The sequence below is a fragment of the Lissotriton helveticus genome, chromosome 3_1 (genome assembly GCF_964261635.1).
Source record: "Lissotriton helveticus chromosome 3_1, aLisHel1.1, whole genome shotgun sequence".
NCBI lineage: Eukaryota > Metazoa > Chordata > Amphibia > Caudata > Salamandridae > Lissotriton > Lissotriton helveticus.
In genome coordinates this window covers 1,906,968,663-1,906,991,314 of record NC_136061.1, presented here as the reverse complement: position 1 = coordinate 1,906,991,314, position 22,652 = coordinate 1,906,968,663, and the positions used below count along the sequence as shown (strand labels likewise).

The 22,652-nt window shown below is 43.7% G+C and overlaps 1 protein-coding gene across 1 annotated transcript in view; it reads left to right on the top strand.

The window, feature by feature from the left end:
- Positions 1-1,427: 1,427 nt before the first annotated feature.
- TRPM5 (transient receptor potential cation channel subfamily M member 5) overlaps positions 1,428-22,652 on the top strand; it is a 549,888-nt gene continuing 528,663 nt past the window's right edge. The window contains exons 1-2 of the mRNA XM_078683456.1: positions 1,428-1,433; positions 2,109-2,289. Coding sequence (XP_078539582.1) covers positions 1,428-1,433; positions 2,109-2,289 — 187 coding nt within the window. The remainder of the gene's footprint in view (positions 1,434-2,108; positions 2,290-22,652) is intronic.

Here is a 22,652-nt window from a genome sequence, read left to right as displayed (position 1 = left end):
AGCATGTTATCTCTGCTATAAAATCCGGCGATGCGCGGCGATAAATAAAATGACGCTAAGCCTATTTAGCGATATATATCGCTACTTGTTGATAATATGCCCCCTTGTTCTTGAACTGGATCCCACTGTTAATGCATGCCTCAACTATTGCAGAGCCCTGTATATCGGCCTGCCTGAGAATCTACAGATCAGTCAATAATGAGCCAGAATGCTTCTATTTGGGCTATCGGCATCCTTAACCCCTTCCATGCTCATGACGAGCTCAGCTCGTCATGGCATGTACCTCTCAGGTGCTCATGTTGAGCTGAGCTCGTCATGACCACACCCGTTTTCGTTGCTGTCCAGCACAGCAGGGGAAACTCTCAAGCAGCGATGTGGTTAGGAGATCCTCTAACCTCAGCCAGCAAACCTTTCCACTGGCTTCCAGATTACTACCATGCATAGGTGCTAGAACATTTTTCAGAGTAGGGGTGCTGCCATCAATGTTAGTTTCAACAATGTCTCAATAGGGAATTTTAAGAAAAGGGAAAAATTCACAAAGTAAAAGACGTAAATTACAATTGCGCAGGACAAAGGGAGACACTTAAGACTTGTCTGAATTATAAACAGTGATCTGTATTTAGAAAGTCAAATTCAATATACATAAATAGTTACAGCACTATTGTCAATGTATGTGGGTATCACCCAAACAAACGTGTGCACATATGTGCTTGTGCAAGAAGTGATCAGCGCAAGTGATGTGAAATAATGTGAAAAACAGCTATGAAAATGGCGCAAACATTTGTACGAAAAATTGTTACAGAACAGTATCATATGGAATACAAGAATTAATCCACTTTTTTATGGAACCATAGACACGCCAAGAGATACACTGAATGGTCAACGGCGCTTTGACCTGTAATTACTTCAGGTCATCATCAGGACCAGGTTACAACCAAGTACCCCTCATCAGCAGAGAATCCAGGATTATACGAGCTCTGTCCACAGTCTCCCTAGGTGGAAGACACCTCTGGATCAGGAAAATCTCTGATTTCAATGGTTGTAAATTTAGATGTTTAATGGTCATCCAGCAACTCATTGCAATAGAATATTAGCTAGATCTGTCACCATGGTACTTTAAACTTAGAGACAATTGTGTGTCACCCTAATTCATGAGAAACTGCGCTGCCATGGGGTAGAGTAAATATGCTAGAATCGAAGATACAGAGTTAAAATAATAGTTAAAAGAGCCACCGTTTTCAAGGGCTATTTAAGTTGAGACAGGGTGACATATTGGCACTAAGCCTCGAGTCGAACATTTCTGACTCGGCAAGAGAAGCAATAACATCGACGCGCTTGCACTGCCCTCATTCAGTTCCACACTTAACTCTTCCAATATCTATAAAGCCAGAGATTAGGTGCTCATCAAAGGCTAGAACCGGTGTGGTATGGGTGTAAGTTGGTTATTGTCTCAAACTATTACTGCGATTGCTCTGTGGTAGGTCTTTCTAATAGTTTAAGTGAAAACAGCAGCACAGAACCCTCCAAGTAGGATTTAAAGTAGATGCTTTTTTAGCAAAGGTTTAACAGTTGCCTTACAAAGTACCAAATCCGAGGAGCTCAAAATCTAAATCAGAAGGTGGTCAAGCCTCCAAAGGTTTTAGGAGCATAACAAATTGTCAAGTCCCAAATGTTTAGAATATAAAACAATGAAAGGTCTGGGGCAGGGTTCGCTTAAAAGTGCACATTGAAAAGAAGTTAGGAGTGGAAGCCCGTTCAAGTAATAGAGCTATTTTATGTTATATACTTTCACATGAAAGAAAATAGCGAAGTCGTTGCAAAATGCAGAAGAATCAGTAATCTGGAGAGTAATAAAGGTAGCATTTGAAAGTTGAAATAGATAAAAATGGATGGACATTAGGACACTCTGAACAATGTTGGCATTTATAGAACACTGTTGTAGACTAGAGAAATTGTGCATTTTGAGAGAATCAAAAAATCAATTTATGATATTGTTGGCCACTCATAGTTATTTCAATGTATTGCCTTATAATTTTGGGTATATGTTAATATTTTATATTTGATAATGTGCACAAATGCTCAATTGACATTCTGTTGTTTGCATATAGTTTGTTAAGGTGCCATCGACCATCAACCCTGAAGTCTTGTTCGATCTTATGATCAACGAATGGAACCTGCCTGCTCCAAATCTAGTTGTATCTCTTGTTGGCGGTGACGAAAACTTTCACATGAAATCATGGCTGAGAGACATCATGAGGAAGGGGCTTGTAAAAGCAGCGCAAAGCACAGGTTTGTTTGAAAACAGCTCACACCATTCTTCTTAGCCTCACATGTGGTTTGAGAATGTGATGTTATGAAGCCACAGCACCCATGGGCAATGTTGTACAAATCATAGCTTGCAATGTTCCAGCTGGGCCACCTTAAATGATGCGGTGCAGCGCTGTAAAATTGCTCGCAGTGACATGTCTATATCCACAAAAGAAATATTAAATTCCAGGTATACTGTGGTTGAAACTCCCAATCAATCTTGAAATACAAATGCTATGGTACAACACAAACCTGGCACTTTACTGATAATTTTTACATATGTACGGTAGGGTGAGCATGCACAATAATGACTGCAACAAATATCTTCAGAATTGTATTTGTTTGCGTTGATTCCCAATATGTGTTTTGTTACAATTGCACAGTATGCAAGCTAAGAAGAAGTAGATTGAACCTTAACCACAAGAGCACACTAACACTCTTGTGCTTGCTTTGAAATCCTATCTGTAAAAACATGCCTATTTATTTGTGATGCACATCTGTAAGGAGAAAATGAGCCCATTCCATTTTTTTTACCTCATATATTGGTACTGGCTGAAGAAAGGGGTCACTAAATACATATGAATGTCCTTTATCATAATGTCTGGTTACCACAACCATGTCCCACTGTCATCAGTTGAGGCAATTATGCCGGAATGGAAAACATAATAAAATGTCTCCTGCCTCCTATTCTAGTATCTGTACACCCGAACACAATCTTACTATTAGGCAATTTGCTTGTTGTACCACAATATCACAGTCGAAATATTGACCTGCAGATAAAATGCAACAATAATATATGCTTCCAATATAGCATCACAGTAAAGTTAATAATAGTAAATCTACACAGACCTTCAATGTACACTGTATTCCGAACGAACCTTTAATACTTAAAAGGCAGAGTGGTTGATCCTTAGGGAATTCAGGGCCACATGTACAAAAGGCTTTAGCGGTTGCAAATGGAGAATCTGGCTGTTAGCAACCACTAAATAGCCTTTTGACATGTACTAACCCTATTTTGTGTGTCGGTAACCCATTACTGACTCTTAAAATAGAGTTTGCTAGTCGGTATTAGGAAGAGGCGTGTCAAGAGTGTCCCTTCCTAATAGCGAGTAAGAAGGGGGTGTATGAATATTTTGCAAATGGAATGCAGTCGCAAAACATTCGCAGTTTACCACTTACTTGAAGTCAGTGGTTAGCCAGTCGCAAACAGGAAGGGGTCCCCAGGGGACCACTTCCCTTTTGTGTTCGGTTGCAAAAATGTTTTTTTAAGAGGAGGGACTCTTTTTGAGACATATCCCATTTTCCTTTAAGGTAAACGGGCTGTATTTAAATATAAGTTGCTTTATTTAAAAGCAAACATAGACATGGTGGCCTGCTGTACCAGCAGGCCATTATCTCAGTGATTTTAGTGATTCCCAATGGATCGCAAATTGCGACCTGCCTCATGAATATTGATGCGAGAGGTCAATTGTGACCCCTTTAGGAATCGCTAAATGTGGACACATTAGCACATCGCAATTTGTGGTTTCCTAATTGCGAATCACAGAAAGCCACAATTAGGAACTGCAAAATGTAGCAGTTTTCATGTTGGCCTCAGTGTCCTAACTTTGAATGTACAAAATCCAAAACCCGAGAGCGAAATGAAACTACTTGCAATCCAGAAAACAATGTGATACTGAACTCATCATAGTTGCCTAAAAGTAAACATTAATTTAAAAAAAGCATTAGAAAAGACAATCGGTTTTGCCTATGCAAGATGTATTGACTTTGCCAATTTTTGTTAGAAATGTTACACAGCAGCGTGGGCTTCTGCACAACATGGCATAATGTAAAGAAAAAAGCACTATGATGCGGACAGTAGTGTTTTCTTCACTTTAAAGCATGTTGCATAGCAGCCCACGCTGCTGTGCAATATGTCTACAAAGACATTGAAAAAGCCAAATAGCTCTTGAAGATGTGAGTGCTATTTGGCTTTGGTATTTATTATGTGGTGGATAGGAATGTTGGAGGGGGCAAAGGGAACCAGGTTCAGGGGGTTAGCAATGTAACAGACAGTGGGAGTAGCAAGAAACATGATGGATGGGCAGGAGAGGGAGGTTAGGGCAAGAACATGGATGGTAGGAGGACAGGGAGAAGGAAAGGAGCTAGCAAAATCACGGGCAGTGGGGGAGGGAGGTCGGACTGCAGACACATGTCATGTCATGTAGAGTGCATGATGAAAAGTAAAAAAAAGATACCTGCAGAAGCACACCGCCAGGCGACCTATGGGATCTTAACCCCAGTGTGACAGTATTCAAATCCCTCATTAAGAAAAGTGTCCGAATAAGTTCCCTTATTATGGATAAAAACCATCTTGCCAAACGTAGACACGCATGGGCCGTTATGAATTCGTACGGGCGACTAGCTCCCGCAACCTATCTGTCCTGCACCTACCCCTCGTACCTAAAACTTAGTTTTATGGCCATCAGACTTGGTGACTGGCAATTTTTAAAGATCTGCCAGGCTGGCGTCGCACGACAGATGAAATATGGTGCAGAGGGTGCGGCAGGACGGCTGAAACCCTGGAGCATGTGGGTTGTCTTTGCCCAGCACTCATGGCACAGCGCAGACGCAAACTGAAAGTGGAGTGGAATAGGTTGGGAATCCAGTCCTGCAGACAGGCAATCATTGCAGCCCTATGTCCAGAAAACACAGCTTTAAATATTGCCCTTACATTGTTTATACGCCTTGCATATCGGAACTTTCTGCATGCTCCCCTCGTGTTGGGAACGGCTTAAATCTAATCGTATTATTTGTAACTTGATAAAAAAAAAAAGTCCCTCATCCATTACTGCACTATCATGATTTGCTGCTATTGATCTGCTGTTGCTATTTTATCTGATATTTTTTTTAACTTTTATAACTATTTATTAATGGTGGGTTGGCCAATAAGTTTAATACTGTAAATTGCTGTACAACAACCTCCGTACTTTTAAAGTTATTTTTAACGCAACCCGGACTGTTTAATAGGGAGTCGAAAATTGCAATGTGCTAACCCTGCATCCATTTAAAGTTGATAATTGATGCCAGTTTTGCTTTTACAATGTATTTTGCTGTCGGTGCTTCTTTTAAGGATATTGTTTCATATCCAAATAAAGATTATTATTATTAAGACACCGCCAGTAGAAGGACTTTGGCCGCAGACAGGCATCTTTACTTGTCCATGCTCCCAGATAGGGACAAACTCTCAAACCCCAGGAGGAATCGGGAAGCCAGCAGGAGGTGCTGAGCAATAAGAAGCAAGGGAATGAGAGCAACATTGAAGCTGATAAGTAATGCTACGTAGTAGGTGAGCTCTAAGCCTTTAAGCTTACAAAATGGTTTGCTGACAGTGCATGTCCTGTCTCAGGCACAACCTAAAAAGGGGTCATGACTGAAGAACATCAGGCAAGGATCCACCTCATCTATAACACTCTAACTAACCACATATTTGACTGATGCAGATGCTTTGTGATAAGGCTGTCAGTATTCAAAAGTGAATGACAGAATGGCATGTCGACATTTATAAAAAGACCTAAGTAAATTAATAAATAAATTGTGTCTTCAACAGCTCTTTTTGTCTGTGTTGCATACTTCTGTTGGGTTTTCATGTTTAAAATAATTTCTTTTAAATAAATCCTTTTTCAACCCAGGAAGAGGATAAATGGCTAAAATAAGGCCTCTAGGCCTAAGGGTATACCAGCATAGCTGGGACTATTAAGGAACTTGAACAGCAACATTATATGATGTCATAGAGATGAATGGATGTGCCGCTTTCAAATGCATTACAGATTTGGGTAGTTGTATATATATGATCATAAGCATTCACCATATTCTCCTTGTGATGAAGTGAGATCACATGTGTTTATGAATGATTTTTAGCTGGAGTTGTTCATTTACCAATGTGGAAAGTTCAAAATGATCAATTTGATACACAGTACATACAGCATACATGTACCAACAAGCAAAATATACAGCATTAATAATTGTGACGACTTTGTGCAGCAAAATCTGCTAGCCACATGAGTATGTATGTAAATGTGGAGGTAGTATTGCAAGAGGACTTTAAAGATCATTTTAATTCTGTGTGTCTAGGTCTATTTTTAATTCTATTTGTGTAGGTCTATCAAACCTTTTACGTTCCCCACGTTATTTAATGTACATTGCTTGGTTCAAGGTCTTTGAAACGGTTAAATAGTATAATCCCAAAAATAATAATATCTCCTTCACACAGAGAAAGATGCAAATAATACTGATTATACAATCAATGATGTCAGAAACATATGCCTTAAGCAACCCTTTAATATGTAGAAGGAACGTCCTCCCCTCCGTGAGCCCCTAATAGACAAATGTACTCTGGTTACCTGTTTTTGACTTTTCACTAGTGGAGCATTTGCTTATTCTTACCAAGATTTGTAGAGAATATTTAAGTGCTTATGTGGTGGTGAAATCTTGAGAGGGCCCATCACTTACCCTTGCTCTTGGTAACGAGTTAGGTTGGGGTAATGCTCTCTGTGATTGTGATGGAAAGGGTACACATGCAAAATGGCACTTGTTCTTATTAGTGTCATTGGTGGTATTATTGGTGATGGTAGTGGTGGTATTGGTGGTGGTGGTGATATTGGTGGTGGTGGTATTGGAGGTGGTGATGTTGATGATGGTGGTGGTATTGGTGGTGCTAGTATTAGTGGTGGTATTGGTGGTGGTGTTGGTGCAATTGGTGTAAGTTGTGGTATTGATGGTGGTGGTATTTGTATTAGTGGTGATGTTGGTATTGGCAGTGGTGGTGGTATTAATGGTGGTGATATTGGTGGTGGAGGAATTGGTGGTATTGGTGGTGATATTGGTTCTGGTGGAGGTACTGGTGGTGGTATTGGGGGTGGTGATGGTATTGGTAATGGTCTTGGTGGTGTTGGTATTGGTGGTGTTGGTATTGGTGGTGGTATTTGTGGTGGTGATGGTATTGGTGGTAGTGGTATTGGCTGTGGTCATATTGGTTGTAGTATTGATGGTGGAGGTGGTATTGGTGTTGGTGGTATTGGTTTTGGTGGTATTGGTGGTGGTGGTATTGGTGATGGTGGTGGTATTGGTGGTGGTGGTATTAGTGGTGGTGGTATTGATGATGGTGGTGGAGGAGGTGGTGGTATTGATGATGTGGTAACGGTGGTGGTGGTATTGGTGGTGATATTGGTGTGGTGGAGGTATTGGTGGTGGTATTGGTGGTGATGAGTTTGGTGGTATTGGTGGGTGTGGTATTGGTGGTAGTATTGGTGGTGGTGGAGAATGTGGTGGTGGTAGTGGTGATGGTATTTGTGGTAGTGGATTTGTATTGGTGTTGGTGGTGTTGGTGGTGGTGATGATATTGGTGGTGGTATTGGTATTGACAGTAGCATTGGTGGTGGTGGTATTGGACTGGTGGTGGTGGTATTGGTGGTGGAATCAGCGGTGGTGATATTGGTGGTGGTATTGGTGGTGATAGTGGTGTTGGTGGTGGTATTGGTGGTGGTGGTATTGGTGGTTGATGTATTGGTGGTGGTGGTATTGGTGGAGGTATTGGTGGTATTAGTGGTGGTATTGGTGGTGGTGGTGGTATTGGTGGTGGTGGTATTGGTGGTGGTGGTAGTGGTATTGGTGGTAGTTGTATTGGTGGTGGCATTGGTGGAGGTATAGGTGGTAGTAGTGGTGGTATTGGTGGTGGTGGTGGTGTTGGTGGTGGGGGTATTGGTGGTGGTAGTGGTATTGGTGGTGATGGTGGTGGTGGTATGGTGGTGCTATTTGTATTGGTGGTGGTGTGGTATTGGTAGTCTTGGTGGTATTGGTGGTAGTATTGGTGGTGGTATTGGCAGTGGTATCGGTATTGGGAGTGGTATAGGTGGTGGTGGTATTGGTGATAGTATTGGTGGTGGTATTGCTGGTGGTATTGGTGGTGGTGGTATTGGTGGTGGCAGTATTGGTGGTGGCAGTGGTTGTGGTTGTGGTATTGGTGGTGGTATTGGTGGTGGTAGTATTGCTGTTGGTGGTGATATTGGTGGTGGTGGCATTTGTAGTGGTATTAGTGGTGGTATTGGTGGTGGTGGTATTGGTGGCAGTGGTGTTGGTGGCATTGGTATTGGTGGTGGTGGTATTGGTGGGTGGTGGTATTGGTAGTGGTGGTGGTATTGGTTTTGGTGGTGGTGGTTTTGGGGGTGGTGGCAAAGGTGGAGGTCGTATTGGTGGTGGTGGTATTGGTGGTGGTTATATTGGTGGTGGTATTGGTGGAGGTATTGGTGGTGGTATTGGTGGAGGTATTGGTGGTATTAGTGTGTGGTATTGGTGGTGGTGGTATTGGTTGTGGTGGTAGTGGTATTGATGGTGGTGGTATTGGTAGTGGTTTTGGTGATGGTGGTATCAGTGGTGGATGTGGTATTGGTGGTGGTATTGGTGGTAGTGGTATTGATGGTCGTGTTTTGGTGATGGTATTGGCGGTGCAATTGGCGGTGGTATTGGTGGTAGTATTGGTGGTGATGGCACTAGCAGTGGTATTGGTGGTATTTGTGGTGGTATTGTTGGTGGTGGTATTGGAATTGGTGTTAGTGATGGTATTGGTGGTGGTGATATTCGTCGTGGTGGGGTATTGGTGGTGGTGGTACTGGTATTGGTGGTGGTGGTATTGGTAGTAGTATTGGTATTAGTGGTGGTATTGGTATTGATGGTGGTGGTATTACATTGGTGGTGAGTGTTTTGGTGGTGGTATTGGTGGTGGTGGTATAGGTATTGGTGGTGGTGGTATTGGTGTTATTGGTGGTATTGGTGGTGGTATTGGTGATGGTGGTATTGGTGGTGGTGGTAGTATTGGTGGTGGTGGAGAATGTGGTGGAGGTGATGGTATTGATGGTGGTATTGGTGGTAGTGTTGGTGGTATTAGTGGTGGTGGTGGTATCAGTATTGGTGGTGGTATTGTTGGTAGTATTGGTGGTGGCGCTATTGGTGGTTGTGGTGGTATTGGTGGTGGTGGCATTGGTGGTGTTGGTATTAGTGGTGGTGGAATTGGTGGTGGTATTGGTAGTGATAGTGGTATTGGTGGTGGTGGTATTGGACTGGTGGTATTAGTAGTGGTATTGGTGGTGGTGGTATTGGCGGTGATTGTGGTATTGGTGTCGGTGGTATTGGTGGTGGTGGTGCTATTAGCGGTGATGGTATTAGTGGCGGTGGTGGTATTGGTGGTGGTAGTATTGGTATTGGCGGTGGTATTGATGATGGTCGTAATACATTGGTAGTGGTGGTATTGGTGGTGGTGTTATTGGTAGTGGTGGTGGTATTGGTGGCGGTGGTGGTATTAGTGGTGGTGGTAGTATTGTTGGTGGTGAAGAATGTGGTGGAGGGGGTGGTATTGATGGTGGTATTGGTGGTGGTATTGGTGGTGCTATTAGTGGTGGTGGATTGGTATTGGCGTTGGTGGTATTGGTGGTGGTGTTGGTGTTGGTGGTGGTGATGGTATTGGTGGTGGTGGTGGTGATGGTGGTACTGGTGTTGGTGGTGGTGGAATTGGTGGTGGTATTGGTGGTGGTGGTGTTGGTGGTATTGGTAGTGGTTTTGTTGATGGTGGTATAAGTGGTGGATGTGGTATTGGTGGTGGTATTGGTATTGGTGGTAGAGGTATTGATGGTCATGTTTTGGCAGTGGTATTGGTGGTGGTGGTACTAGCCGTGGTATTGGTTGTGGTATTTGTGGTGGTATTGGAATTGGTGATGGTGATGCTATTGGTGGTGGTGGTATTAGTGGTGGTGGGGTGTTGGTAGTGGTGGTATTGGTATTGGTGGTGGTGGTATTGGTGGTTTTAGTAGTATTGGTATTGGTGGTGGAATTGGTATTGATGGTGGTGGTATTACATTGGTGGTGGGGCTTTTGCTGGTGGAATTGGTGGTGGTGGTATTGGTGTTATTGGTGGATGTGGTGGTATTGGTGGTGGTGGAGAATGTGGTGGAGGTTGTGGATTGGTATTGGTGTTGGTAGTATTGGTTGTGGTGATAGTATGGTGGTGGTGGTATCAGTGTTGGTGGTGGTATTGTTGGTAGTATTGATGGTGGTGGTGATATTGGTGGTTGTGGTGGTATTGGTTGTGGTGGCATTGGTGGTGGTATTATTGGTGGTGGTAGTATTGGTAGTGGTATTGGTATTGGTGGTGGTGGTATTGGTGGTGGTATTGGTAGTGTTAGTGGTATTGGTGGTGGTGGTATTGGACTGGTGGTGGTGGTGGTATTGGTGGAAATGTTGGAGGTGGTGGTATTAGTAGTGGTATTGGTGATCGTGGTATTGGCGGTGATTGTGGTATTGGTGGTGGTGGTGCTATTGGTGGTGATGGTATTAGCAGCGGTGGTGGTATTGGTGGTTGTAGTATTGGTGGTGGTATTGATGATGGTGGTATTATATTGGTAGTGGTGGTATTGGTGGTGGTTTTACTGGTGGTGGTGTTATTGGTAGTGGTGGTGGTATTGGTGGTGGTATTAGTGGTGGTAGTATTGGTGGTGGTGGAGAATGTGGTGGAGGTGGTGGTATTGATGGCGGTATTGGAGGTGGTATTGGTGGTGGTGGTGATGCGATTAGTGGTGGTGGATTGGCATTGGCATTGGTGGTGTTGGTGGTGGTGATGGTATTGGTGGTGGTGGTGGTATCGGTGTTGGTGGTGGTGGTGGAATCGGTGTTGGTGGTGGTGAATTGGTGGTGGTATTGGTAGTGGTTTTGGTGATGGTGGTATTAGTGGGGGATGTGGTATTGGTGGTGGTATTGGTATTGGTGGTAGTGGTATTGATGGTCGTGTTTTGGTGGTGGTATTGGTGGTGGTGTTGGTGGTGGTGGTACTAGCAGTGGTATTGGTTGTGGTATTTGTGGTGTAAATGTAATGTAAATGTAGTTGAGCTTATATAGCGCACAGCTACCCGCAAAGCAGGTGTCCCGGCGCTTGCTTAGGGAACCCTTCCTGATATTCCCCTGTGAGATAGCAGGGTATCCACAAGGTGAAAGTCAGGCATCCCGCCGCGAGGGGCCGTTGTGGAGATTAAGCAAGCTGTTGCCCAGAGTCGCAGAGTGTGAACCCGTGAGTCAAGGAGGCACCGGGGTGAGAATTATCGAGTCCGTGGAATTTTTTAGCCCAAGACCCGCCGGGGCGGGGAATTGAACCCTGGTCCAGGACCGATCTCAGATTCCGGGTCTGCCGCCTCTAACCCCTGAGCCACACTTCTCCTGGTGGTATTGGTGGTGGTGGTATTGGTGTTATTGGTGAAATTGGTGGTGGTGATGCTATTGGAAGTGGTGGTATTAGTGGTGGTGGGGTATTGGTGGGGGTGGTATTGGTGGTGGTGGTATTGGAGGTGGTGTTATTGGTGGTAGTAGTATTGGTATTGGTGGTGGTATTGGTATTGATGGTGGTGGTATTACATTGGTGGTGGGGGTTTTGGTGGTGGCATTGGTGGTGGTGGTATTGGTGTTATTGGTGGATGTGGTGGTATTGGTGGTGGTATTGGTAGTGGTGGTGGTATTGGTGATGGTTGTATTGGTGGTGGTGGTAGTATTGGTAGTATTGTTAGTGGTGGTGTTATTGGTGGTTGTGGTGGTATTGGTGGTGGTGGCATTGGTGGTGGCATTGGTGGTGGTGGTATTAGTGGTGGTGGTAGTATTGGTGGAGGTATTGGTATTGGTGGTATTTGTGGTGGTATTGGTAGTGACAGTGGTATTGGTGGTGGTGGTATTGGACTGGTGGTGGTGGTATTGGTGGTGATATTGGTGGTAGTATTGGTGGTGGTGGTATTAGTAGTCGTATTGGTGGTGGTGGTATTGGCGGTGGTAGTATTGGTATTGGCGGTGGTATTGATAATGGTGGTATTAGATTGGTGGCGGTGGTATTGGTGGTGGTGGTATTGGTGGTGGTGTTATTGGTAGCGGTGGTGGTATTGGTGGTGGTTGTATTAGTGGTGGTGGTAGTATTGGTGGTGGTGGAGAATGTGGTGGAGGTGGTGGTATTGGTAGTAGTGGTGGTGGTATTAGTGGTGGTGGATAGGTATTGGCATTGGTGGTATCAGTGTTGATGGTGGTGGAATTGGTGGTGGTATTGGTATTGACAGTGGTATTGGTGGTGGTGGTATTGGTGGTGGTAGTATTGGTGGTGATGGTACTGGTGGTGGTGTTATTGGTGGTGATATTGGTGGTGGTAGTATTGGTGGTGATAGTGGCATTGGTAGTGGTACTGGTGGTGGTTGTAGTGGTGGTGGTGGTACTGTTGGTGGAGGTATTGGTGGTACTCGTGGTGGTATTGGTGGTGGTGGTGGTATTGGTTGTGGTGGTGGTATTGGTGGTGGTGGTATTGATGGTGGTATTGGTGGTGGCATTGGTGGTGGGATTGGTGTTCGTGTTGGGGGTTTCGGTTTCGGTAGTGGTATTGGTGGTGATATTGGTAGTGGTTTTGGTGGTGATGGTATTAGTGGTGGTGGTGGTATTGGTGGTTGTATTGGTATTGATGGTAGTGGTATTGGAGGTGATGGTTTGGTGGTGGTTTTGGTATTGGTGGTGGTATTGGACTGGTGGTGGTGGTATTGGTGGTGGTAGTGGTATGGGTGTTAGTATTGTTGGTGGTGGTACTGGTGATGGTATTTGTGGTGGTGGTATTGGTCGTGTTGGTACTGATATTGGTTTTGGTAGTATTGTTGATGGTGGTATTGGTGGTGATGGTGGTATTGCTGGTGGTGGTTTTTGGTGGTGGTGGTATTGGAGGCATTGATGGTGGTGGTATTGGTGGTGGTGATATTGGTCGTGGTGGTTTTTGTATTGGTGGTGGTGGTTTTGGTGGTGGTATTGGTTGTGGTGGTTTTGGTATTGGTTTGGGTGGTATTGGTGATAGTAATGGTAGTGGTGGTGGTGGTGGTATTTTTGGGGGTATTGGTGGTGGGGAAGGTGGCGGTGGTATTGAGGGTGGTGGTACTGGTGGTGGTGGTATTGGTGTTGGTGGTATTGGTGGTTGTGGCGGTATTAGTGTTGTTGGTTTTGGTGTTGCTGTTGGTAGTTATATTGGTGGTGGTATTGGTGGTATTAGTGGTGGTGGTATTGGTATTGGTGGTGGTGGTATTGGTGGTGGTATTGGTGGTGATAGTGGTGTTGGTGGTGGTGGTATTAGTGGTGGTGGTGATATTGGTGGTGGTGGTGGCATTGATGCTAGTGGTGGTAGTAGTAGTATTGGTGATAGTGGTATTGGTGGTGGTGATTTTGGTATTGTTTGTCTGGTATTGGTGGTGGTGGTATTTGTGTTGGTGATTGTATTGGTGGTGGTGGTGGTAGTGGTATTGGTGGTGGTGGTAGTATTGGTGGTGGTAGTATTGGTGGTGGTGTATTTGTGGTGTTAGTATTGGCAGTGGTATTAGTGGTGGTGGTATTGGTGTTAGTATTGGTCTTGGTGGTATTGGTGGTGGTGGTGGTATTGGTGGTATTGGTGGTGGTGGTATTGGGGTGGTGTTGACATTTGTGGTGGTAATGGTGGTGTTGGTGGTAATATTGGGGGTGGTGGTATTTGTCGTGGTATTGATGGTGGTGGTGGTGGTATTGGTGGTGGTAGTGGTATTGGTGGTGGTGGTATTGGTGGTGGTGGTATTGGTGGTGGTGGTGGTATTGGTGGTGTTGGTATGTGTGAAAGTGGTGGTATTGGTGGGGGCGTTGTTTGGTGGTGGTGGTATTGGTGGTGATGGTATTAATATTGGTGGTGGTGGAGGCTTTTGTACACAACATGTCAGGTGGCTTTAGTACAGAGGACATGTAACACAGATGTGCTGTTGTCAGTTTCAGCTCTTTAGCACAGGATTATTGCAGGAAGCCCCAATAATCTGGTGGTCAGAGTAGTCTCCCTTGATTCAAATCTCCATTTAGTTTTTACATTCATACTTTAATTTATCTACAAAAATCATTAGGACTCACTCCAGACCACTTAATGGTAATACCATTTCCTCCTTGCGTTGATATGAAAGGTGCTCAACAAGGCCCTTTCTGGGGAGTCTCATTTAATTTAACAGTTAGGAATAGAGGGTGATGGTCGCTAGAACAAGTTTTTAGAAACTCCATTCTCACCATCTGACAAGAATCATGCAACCAAGAGCTCTGCCACACAGAACAAGAGCAAAAGAACCTGATGTTCTATGAATCATCTATGGCTCTCTTTATTAGGCATTTAAAAAAATCAAATACTTGTAGGCATAGTTTCTGTGGAAAGAACATCAAGGCGCAATAAAAGACTCAGACAAAGTTGCATGGTGATCCCTTCGTAAAAGGTGTTCCCATAGTCCAACTTGCTGGTGACTAGGGCGAGGGTGACCATTTTTGAGCAGATGGCTTTCATCCAATTGACGACTTTGGTCATACAGGTGGTGAACTTGTTTTTTTGTGTTGGGACTCTTTCCTAATTGTGAGAGTATGAGTTGCATTTTGTCTGCATAGTAGAGGATGTTAATGTTGTGTGTATGGATGCCGTTGGTCAGAGGGCTCATGTATGTATTGAAGAGAGTAGGGCTGAGCGATGAGCCCTCAGGTACTCTGCAGATCAGTTTGCAATCTTCCGAGAAGTAAGTTGGCAGGCTGACATCTTGTGTTCTATTGGTTAGGAATTAGTAAATCCAATGGAGAGTGGGTCCTTCATGCCAATCTTGTGCAGGTATTCAATGAGTATGGGGTGTAAGAACATGTCAAATGCTGCAGAGAGATTCAGGAGAATGAGGGCTGCTGTGTCTCCTCTGTCAAGGATCATGCAGCTGCCAACTGCGGTGGCAATGAGTGCTGTTACTCTACTGTGGTTGGTCATGAGTCGGGACTGCATGGAGTAGAGGAGCTAGTGGTTGCTGAGGTGATCATGAAGTGTCAGTTGATTAGCTTCTCTAAGACCTTTGCTGGTCATGATGCTAGGCAGACAGGTCTGTAGTTGGAAAGTGTAGCTGGGTCAGCAGATGGTTTCATGAGCAGAGGCACAACGGTGGAATGTCTGCAGGTGTCCAGGATTGTGGAGGCATTGAGGATGAGTGTTAGTGCTTTGCCAATCGCTAAGAGTCCTTTGGTAAAGGGTTGGTGTGTCAAGGGTCAGATGGAGCTCCAGAGTGGATGGTTTTCATGGTAGCAGTGATTTTGATGGTGGTGACAGCAGGTACCACAAGTTCAGGGCTTGTTCATCATTTGTGATGTGAAGTTGAATTGTGACAGTTACAGGGTCTAGTTGAGGGTTGCAGTTTCTGTACTTGATGGTGATTTTGTTCCAGACGAATTCCCTGCTCGGAGAGACCGGAAGCCCATTCTTCTTCTAAGATGCTTTTCCAGTTGCAACGGGCTGGTGCAGTGGTTGTAGGTCTGGGATGGTGCAGGATGGGTATGCTGAAACTAATGAGGGCAAGGTCTGTCCAATACATAGTTCCTGGCTTGTTGACTTAAATGTTGCTGATAGAGGAACAAATCAGCTCCAATAGCTGTCTGGTGGTGTAGGTTGGTTCAGTAACGTGCTGAGTGAGGACAAGATTTCCAAGGTTTTCTTGAAGGGCTACAGAGTTTGGGTCTGTGCGGTCTTCTAGGTGAAAGGTATGCTCTCCAAGGAGGATGAAGGTGTTTGTGTTGATGATAAGTTTCGCTATAAAGTCCATAATGTCACTCTGCAAAATTAGTGCAGGGTCCTGGTGGTCTGTATACAAGGGTTCTGCCCAAAGAGAAGTTGTCTGTGATGCATATCTTGAATGTGAGGTGTTTCATGTAGCTGGTGTGAGTGTATATGTAGGTGGGTCAGCTGATGATGTTTTGAATATGATGGAAACTCCACCACCTGGTTTGAGCTGAGCGTCGTACCTAACTACTGGCACAGCAGTGGTGGGTATAAGTTGTGGGAGAGAGCATGAGAACCTGTGGGAAGTGCATGTGTATGCTCCTTCCGTGTCATGTGGTGCATTGTGGCTGAAGCATTGTGTGCAGTGGCTGGGCTTAAGAGCATGAAGGAGCAAAGCCGAATATTAGTGAGTAGGCGAGAACCAGGGTTCCTGGCACTGGGCATGGTTCAGGTGTGGACGGGTGCAGACAGGCTTGCCTTTAGCACTGTAGCCGGGATAAAAAGGTCCTGGGAGGACAAAGGAGCACAGGGTACCGAAGGCGGGAAAACAGTCATGTCTATTCCTATGAAGCTGGTTGATGGGAAATCCAGTGATGTCACTTCCTGTGAAGATTGTTGATAGGAGATTCAGTGATGTGCTTACTGTGCAGATGGATAATGGGAAATCCAGTAGTCCATTTCTGTGCAGATGAGCCATGAGAAATAAAGTCGCTGTCACATTTGACTCCATACACTCTTGTGTGCAGCACCACGGGGACTGCCTGTGGGACTGCTCAGTGTTCTAATAAGCTTACAGACCTTCCACTGTATGAATATAATGATATCCAGACTCTTCGACACTATTAGGAAATTCCCAAAGTTCCGATCAAAGGCGGGTTTTGTAGAAGCCAGTCTACTCATGCTAAACACTCCATTACCTAGAATTCCCTATTCACTGCTTCATCTCCACTCCTGCTGTCCAAGAATGGGTGGAGGAATTCAGCACACCTGTGTCTGACAGGTGCTAACCTGCTCAAACTGAAACATCTGATCACAGTGGGTGTACCCACATGCCCCTCCCACTCTCCCTATATTTGCCATACTGAGTGGACTGAATATTTGAGCAAAAATGGGCAATGCTCTAACATCCATCTCTTTAGAAATGTTCCTGGATTTCTTTCTAAAATCAAAACTCAACTTCTTCATGTACATAAAAGAAATTACAAAGGGATACAATTTTAATCTCAGAAGCATACAGAACATCAGATATTTTATTCCTGCATCTGAAAAAACATACAGGGAAGGACATCCCTACATCTTGAACATAAGAGAAAACCCTTCCAATGACTTAGCATTCATAAGTATAAGGAAAACCAAAAAACAAATTCATTACAATTACAGAAACAACCTTTTAATATCAGTTTTGGAAAACTAAAAGAATTAAAAAGGCAATAACAATCCTTTGCATTTTACGCATATAATATGCCTTATAATAAATGCCATTTAAACCAGATTTCAGACAAAGTGCCTCTACCATAGTTCATTATTCATATTACACATGCTTTTAAATATTTTGATCCTGTTGAAGGCTATTAGGCACCATATATCTACATGAGCAATATATATATAGCCGGATTAATAGAATATTTGTGTTCTACAATTAGGAGCATATTTACAATAAAGTGACGAAGCGTGTCGTTAAGCCAAGAAGGTAAATGGCACGCTTCATCACTTTTCAGAAATGCAGGTCTGCACCATACTTACTAGAATAGGGGGTAGCCCTGTGTTCCCCCCTGGCACTGAGAGTGACGTTGTGGTTGCCATAGGTGCTTTTAAATAAGCTTCTTAGAGATGTCCTTTGGTATAAAATGATAACATTATTGCAGCCCCCGCCACACTGTACGCCAAAGCCCTTATACTTAGGTACTCAATATGTGGTAAGTGGGAGAGATTTTGGGAAATTACTCTATCAAGATAAATATATTGTGTAACCTTTTGCAATTCTTCATTTCCTATTTTTCCAGCTATAAACATCTTGTTCCAATCTCTTTGACAAAATCATGGTTTTAATTTGAAGGGAGTTTCTTTTCAAAAGTATGTAAATAGTGTAACTGTAGGAAATCTGACTTTTGTGTAGTCAACCTGTATTTTTTCACCGTTTGCTGTACCTTATATTTTTGCTGGCTTTAGATTTCTGTGTACCAATTCATCCCTACTAAGCAGTACCTGTGTTCCTCCATTAATCATAGCATATTGGCATATTCTTCATTGGTATATTTAACTTACTTATAAGACCCTAGTATATGGCTCAAGAAGAAACAAGGGCTTGGAAGTTAATGCCACTGATGGACTGCAGCGCATATTGTGCTATCCACTACAGTGGCAGTGCAAACATGGCTTCAGGTCTACAAATGTAACCTGACAGTAGCAGAGTGAAAACTGCAATTTGAGTCAAAATCAGCCCCTTTAATTGGTCAGCACCTCCGTTTTAAATGTAGGCTTTGGAACCCTTGTGACAGGATACATGGCATTTAAAAGTAGTACATGTAGAAGATTAAAAATCTTAACACTGTACCTCAGAATGGGGTGAGACAGAACAAATAATTAAACAACTATTTCAAATAGTTCTTTAAACACTTATAAATGATTAAGTGATATTCTTAATACATATTACGGAAAAGTAACTTTTAAAAAGTTACCTTTACCGTGCCTGAAGTTCCTGGAGGATAAATATGTATTTAGTGTCCCACTTCTGCCGGCCAGTAATTAGCATTTGAATAGATGTGAAACAGTTGTGAAATGCTGCCCAGGAGCAAACAAAAGACTAACCTGAATGTGCAGAAGTGACTCCTCTGAACATCACGCAATATGCAAGGTGAGGGGGGAGCACCATATTTGCCATCTACTGCATCAAACGCTGCCTGAAAGGTCTGCTGGGTTTATATATAACACATTGGGCTCACTTGACAGGCGGAAAGCAGGATGCCAAAATAATACTTGTTTATTCACTTTCTGGTTGCTGTTGAATCCCACTTTTTCCTACCAGACTTCTGCTTCCAGGTTCATCATGGGTACTTTGGCTGCCCAGACTAGAGGGTAGTGTTAGATGTGTGAGGACACTAGGATTACCTAAGTACACTTCGTGCACACACAGCTAGCCCTCAGAGCCCAAGCTGAATGTGGCCAAAAACGTTCGCTATCTTGAAAATGCCTAAAATGGGTAGGGCTGACCCCAGAAACTTTTACCCCATTAGTTACAGCACGGCCTGGAGTCATTACCAGACACTAGCTGGTAGCAGACATAAATGTGGCACCAATTTTAGAACACTACTGGTCCTGTGGAAGAATGAAAACAGGACTGAACCTGGTGTCTGTGTATTGAGAAGAGTACTGAAGCATTGGACCTGTTCCATCATTTGTGCTCAGGTCAAAGAAGGTGAGTGCAAGGGTCATAAGGCGGAACTCCTATGTAAGCTACAGAGATACAACAATTTACCAGAGGCCATTCTTTCAATAGCCCAGTTGACCAGTAGCCACTGGATCTAGACTGGATCTTGCTGCTGGTCTCTGCCTGACACCAGGTGAGTCTCTAAGGTCCTGGGAGGCTTTAGAAGTGTACTCCTATGGTGGATTGGGACTTAAAGGAATAGATTCAAAAAGGGAAATCCTTGATTAAGACAAATCCCGTTGGTGTATCCAACCTAAACTCGGTCAGTGTCAGATTGCGCCTTGATCTTGCTTGCCTGCGAACACTGACTATCATTGGCAATTTATGCATTTTGGAACTATTTCTACTTAAAACTTTAACATTATATGTCTCTGTTTCCCTTTAGTGGATTTTTTTCGTTTCCTTTTGATACTTTTTTAAAGAACTGTTGGCTAAGTTTTATAACCATTAAACAAAAAGAATGACCCCCCCCCAACGGTCCACAGTGTTTGGAACAAATCTGCAACCCCAATACCAGACATAAAGACACCAACACATATAGTCTGACCCCATGTACAATATACCGTTTGGCCCCACCACGTTCCAGACTTCCATATGTTTTGAGTCTCGGCAGTTGATATAGCGTGCTTCCTCCTGAGACCAACCTTGGCCCCGCAGCAGTGGCGGCTGGCATAGCTTGCAGTTGGGAGGCGGGCACCGGGAGTCACACGTAGGGGGCTGGGTCGCGCGTTTCTGCTTCTGCTCTCTGGCCTCTGACTTCAGGAACAGGAAGCAGGCAATGCAGCTTTGTATTTGGTCTGAGTGCCGTGACATGGCATTCAGCCAGTGGCTGGATGGGTGGGCATGTCTCCCATGCAGGCTTTAATGTAGCCTGCATGGAGAAGGGGAAAGTGCGCATGACTGTTTTGGGCGGCATGAAAGGGGCGACCATACAGTCATTGTGCACTTAGGAGTGGGCAAAGCACTTCTTCTCTGCCCTGCCCCGAGAGCAGAGCAGCAATGCACACCCACCCGCCCGCAAAGCAGCACAAACAGAAAATGATAATAACTCAAAGTCATTATCAGTTTATGTTTTTGTTTCTCACCCTGCTTAAAAGCAGTGGGGCAACGCTACTCCGCCAAAGCGGAGGAACAGCTACTGCCCAGCAGGCCCAACCCCTGCCCTTCCGCTGCGGCTGTGAATTGTATCCATTGGCCTCACCCCTCAAATTTCTGGGGGGCCTGCAAGACCGATACACCAGTTGTTCCTGCTGCCTGCACCAGTCTATGTTTGATCGCCGGTCCTTCGCCTCGAGGGGTGCTCCCTTATCTCAATTTCAGGTTTTATCTTGCTTGGCCACTGTCAAATCCAACCGGGAACAGGGAGGATTTGCCAAGGTCAACAGACGAGGACGCTTTGAAGCTTATGGTAAGATACACATTTTCCAGGGTTCTAGACGCTTCTCTCTCATGATGTATGTGATAGTAATTACTTTTCTCTCTCTCCCAAAGATTTTTCTCTTTCTGAGATTCTTTATCTTTTAGTTATTTTTACAAGCGGATTTTGCTGTATGGTTACCATCTTGTCTACAGGTATGACACTATACTCAATGATTTCTGTACCAAGTATTGAGTTGTATTCCATCTTAGGAGCAATTCCTATATACAGGACTATTGGTGTTCTTATGCCCTTTTTTGCCTTCCTGTATCTACAGATTTATATTAGATGTATGACACAGTATGAACACTTGCCTACAGTTCTTTGATCCAACGGTAAGACCGTATTACGTGGAATATGGAATAGGGGACCCCCTAGACTCATATTACCCACACAGAACCCTTTATTTAGATACGTGGTGGCTGATTTAACGGACCTAGATATAATTTTCAGTAATAAACTCCCTGCAAAACCTACCTGACTGTAAGAAGTAATCGCATGTTACGATTTCACCACCAAACCCTCTACATTAGATACCGTATCCCATTCACACCGCAGAAGGGTGTTGACAGTGATGGGAAAGTTAATTCTAATTAATTTTTCTAAGGATTCACTAAAGTACTCTGTCCATACTTGTCTTTCTGCTCTTGCCCTATTTCTTACTATTCCTTACTATTAACTTCTCCTGAATCGCGGATGGCTGGTGATACCTGAACCGCATCACTGAACATATGTACATTATCACTGTACCTGATTTGCTGTATGAATGAACTATAATAGCTGCACCTTAATCAAAAACTGTCACTGTGGCCATTATATTGTTGGAAACTCGTGTTGCTATGCCTTATTTGAATTATAATGCTGAGAATTTAGACAATATTATAACCACTGTATTGAATCGGATAATTTTTACAAATGTCTGTTATCCAATGGTGATTTCTCACATTTCTTTTGCTTGAGTTTAATATATATTCATTTATTACAAATGACTTCCTGCCCTTGCCCTTTCACCCTTTTCGTACTCTCTACATTGTATCTTTTTTTCACTTTTACCCTTTCCCCAATTCTTGTGCTGCTTTTTCCCTCTTCATTTTTTTTTCTGCATCCTCTTTCTTTCTTAATTGTTTCCTTTGTTTACCTTTGCTCTGTATCATTTTTTTAACACTTTCATGATTTTCTTTGTGCTGCTCGACAAATGTTATGTTGCATATATGACATTTTGGGAATGGGGGTGTTTTGTATTGCCTACTGTGTTTTTTGCACCTCAGCCTTGTGAAAGCCCCTGCCTATGGGCCACAAGGAGAGAAACACGTTTGCGGTGCCTTACAACATTTCCCTGTAGTAATCACAAATGACCCCAAATAAATATGGAGAAACTACGAGTTTTTAACTTCATTTTTACTAGTCTTGGAATGAAGATGATTGAACTTTCATGAATATTAATACTTGTCCAGGTACCTTTTTACCTCTTGGCCACTGCAAGTGTCACATTGCAACACAGATATGCATATTTGTCTAGTGACTGTTCTCTACATATACTCAGCATTACTAGAGCGGGAGAAAGGTTCACGGGAATTCTCAGCCCTCTCGACAATGTCTCGTCAACCGTGTACCAATGACCTAGTAGACATGAGCATTCCCACAAAGTAGGTACTAATGTGCCTCGCTGCCCTCAACCCTGAAGAATCTATCATTGTCAATCCTGCCCATTGCCAACAAATCTGTTCTAGTATAATACGCTCTATGGAATATCTTTATCTTTACCATCCTAACCCCGCCCTTATGGCCACTTCCCTTGGGTATCCACATTCCTCCTCCTAGGCATCATCTTCAAGTTTTCCAAGGTCCCATTCCCATTTGTCCTTGAGCACCATGAACGGAGGCAGACAGTT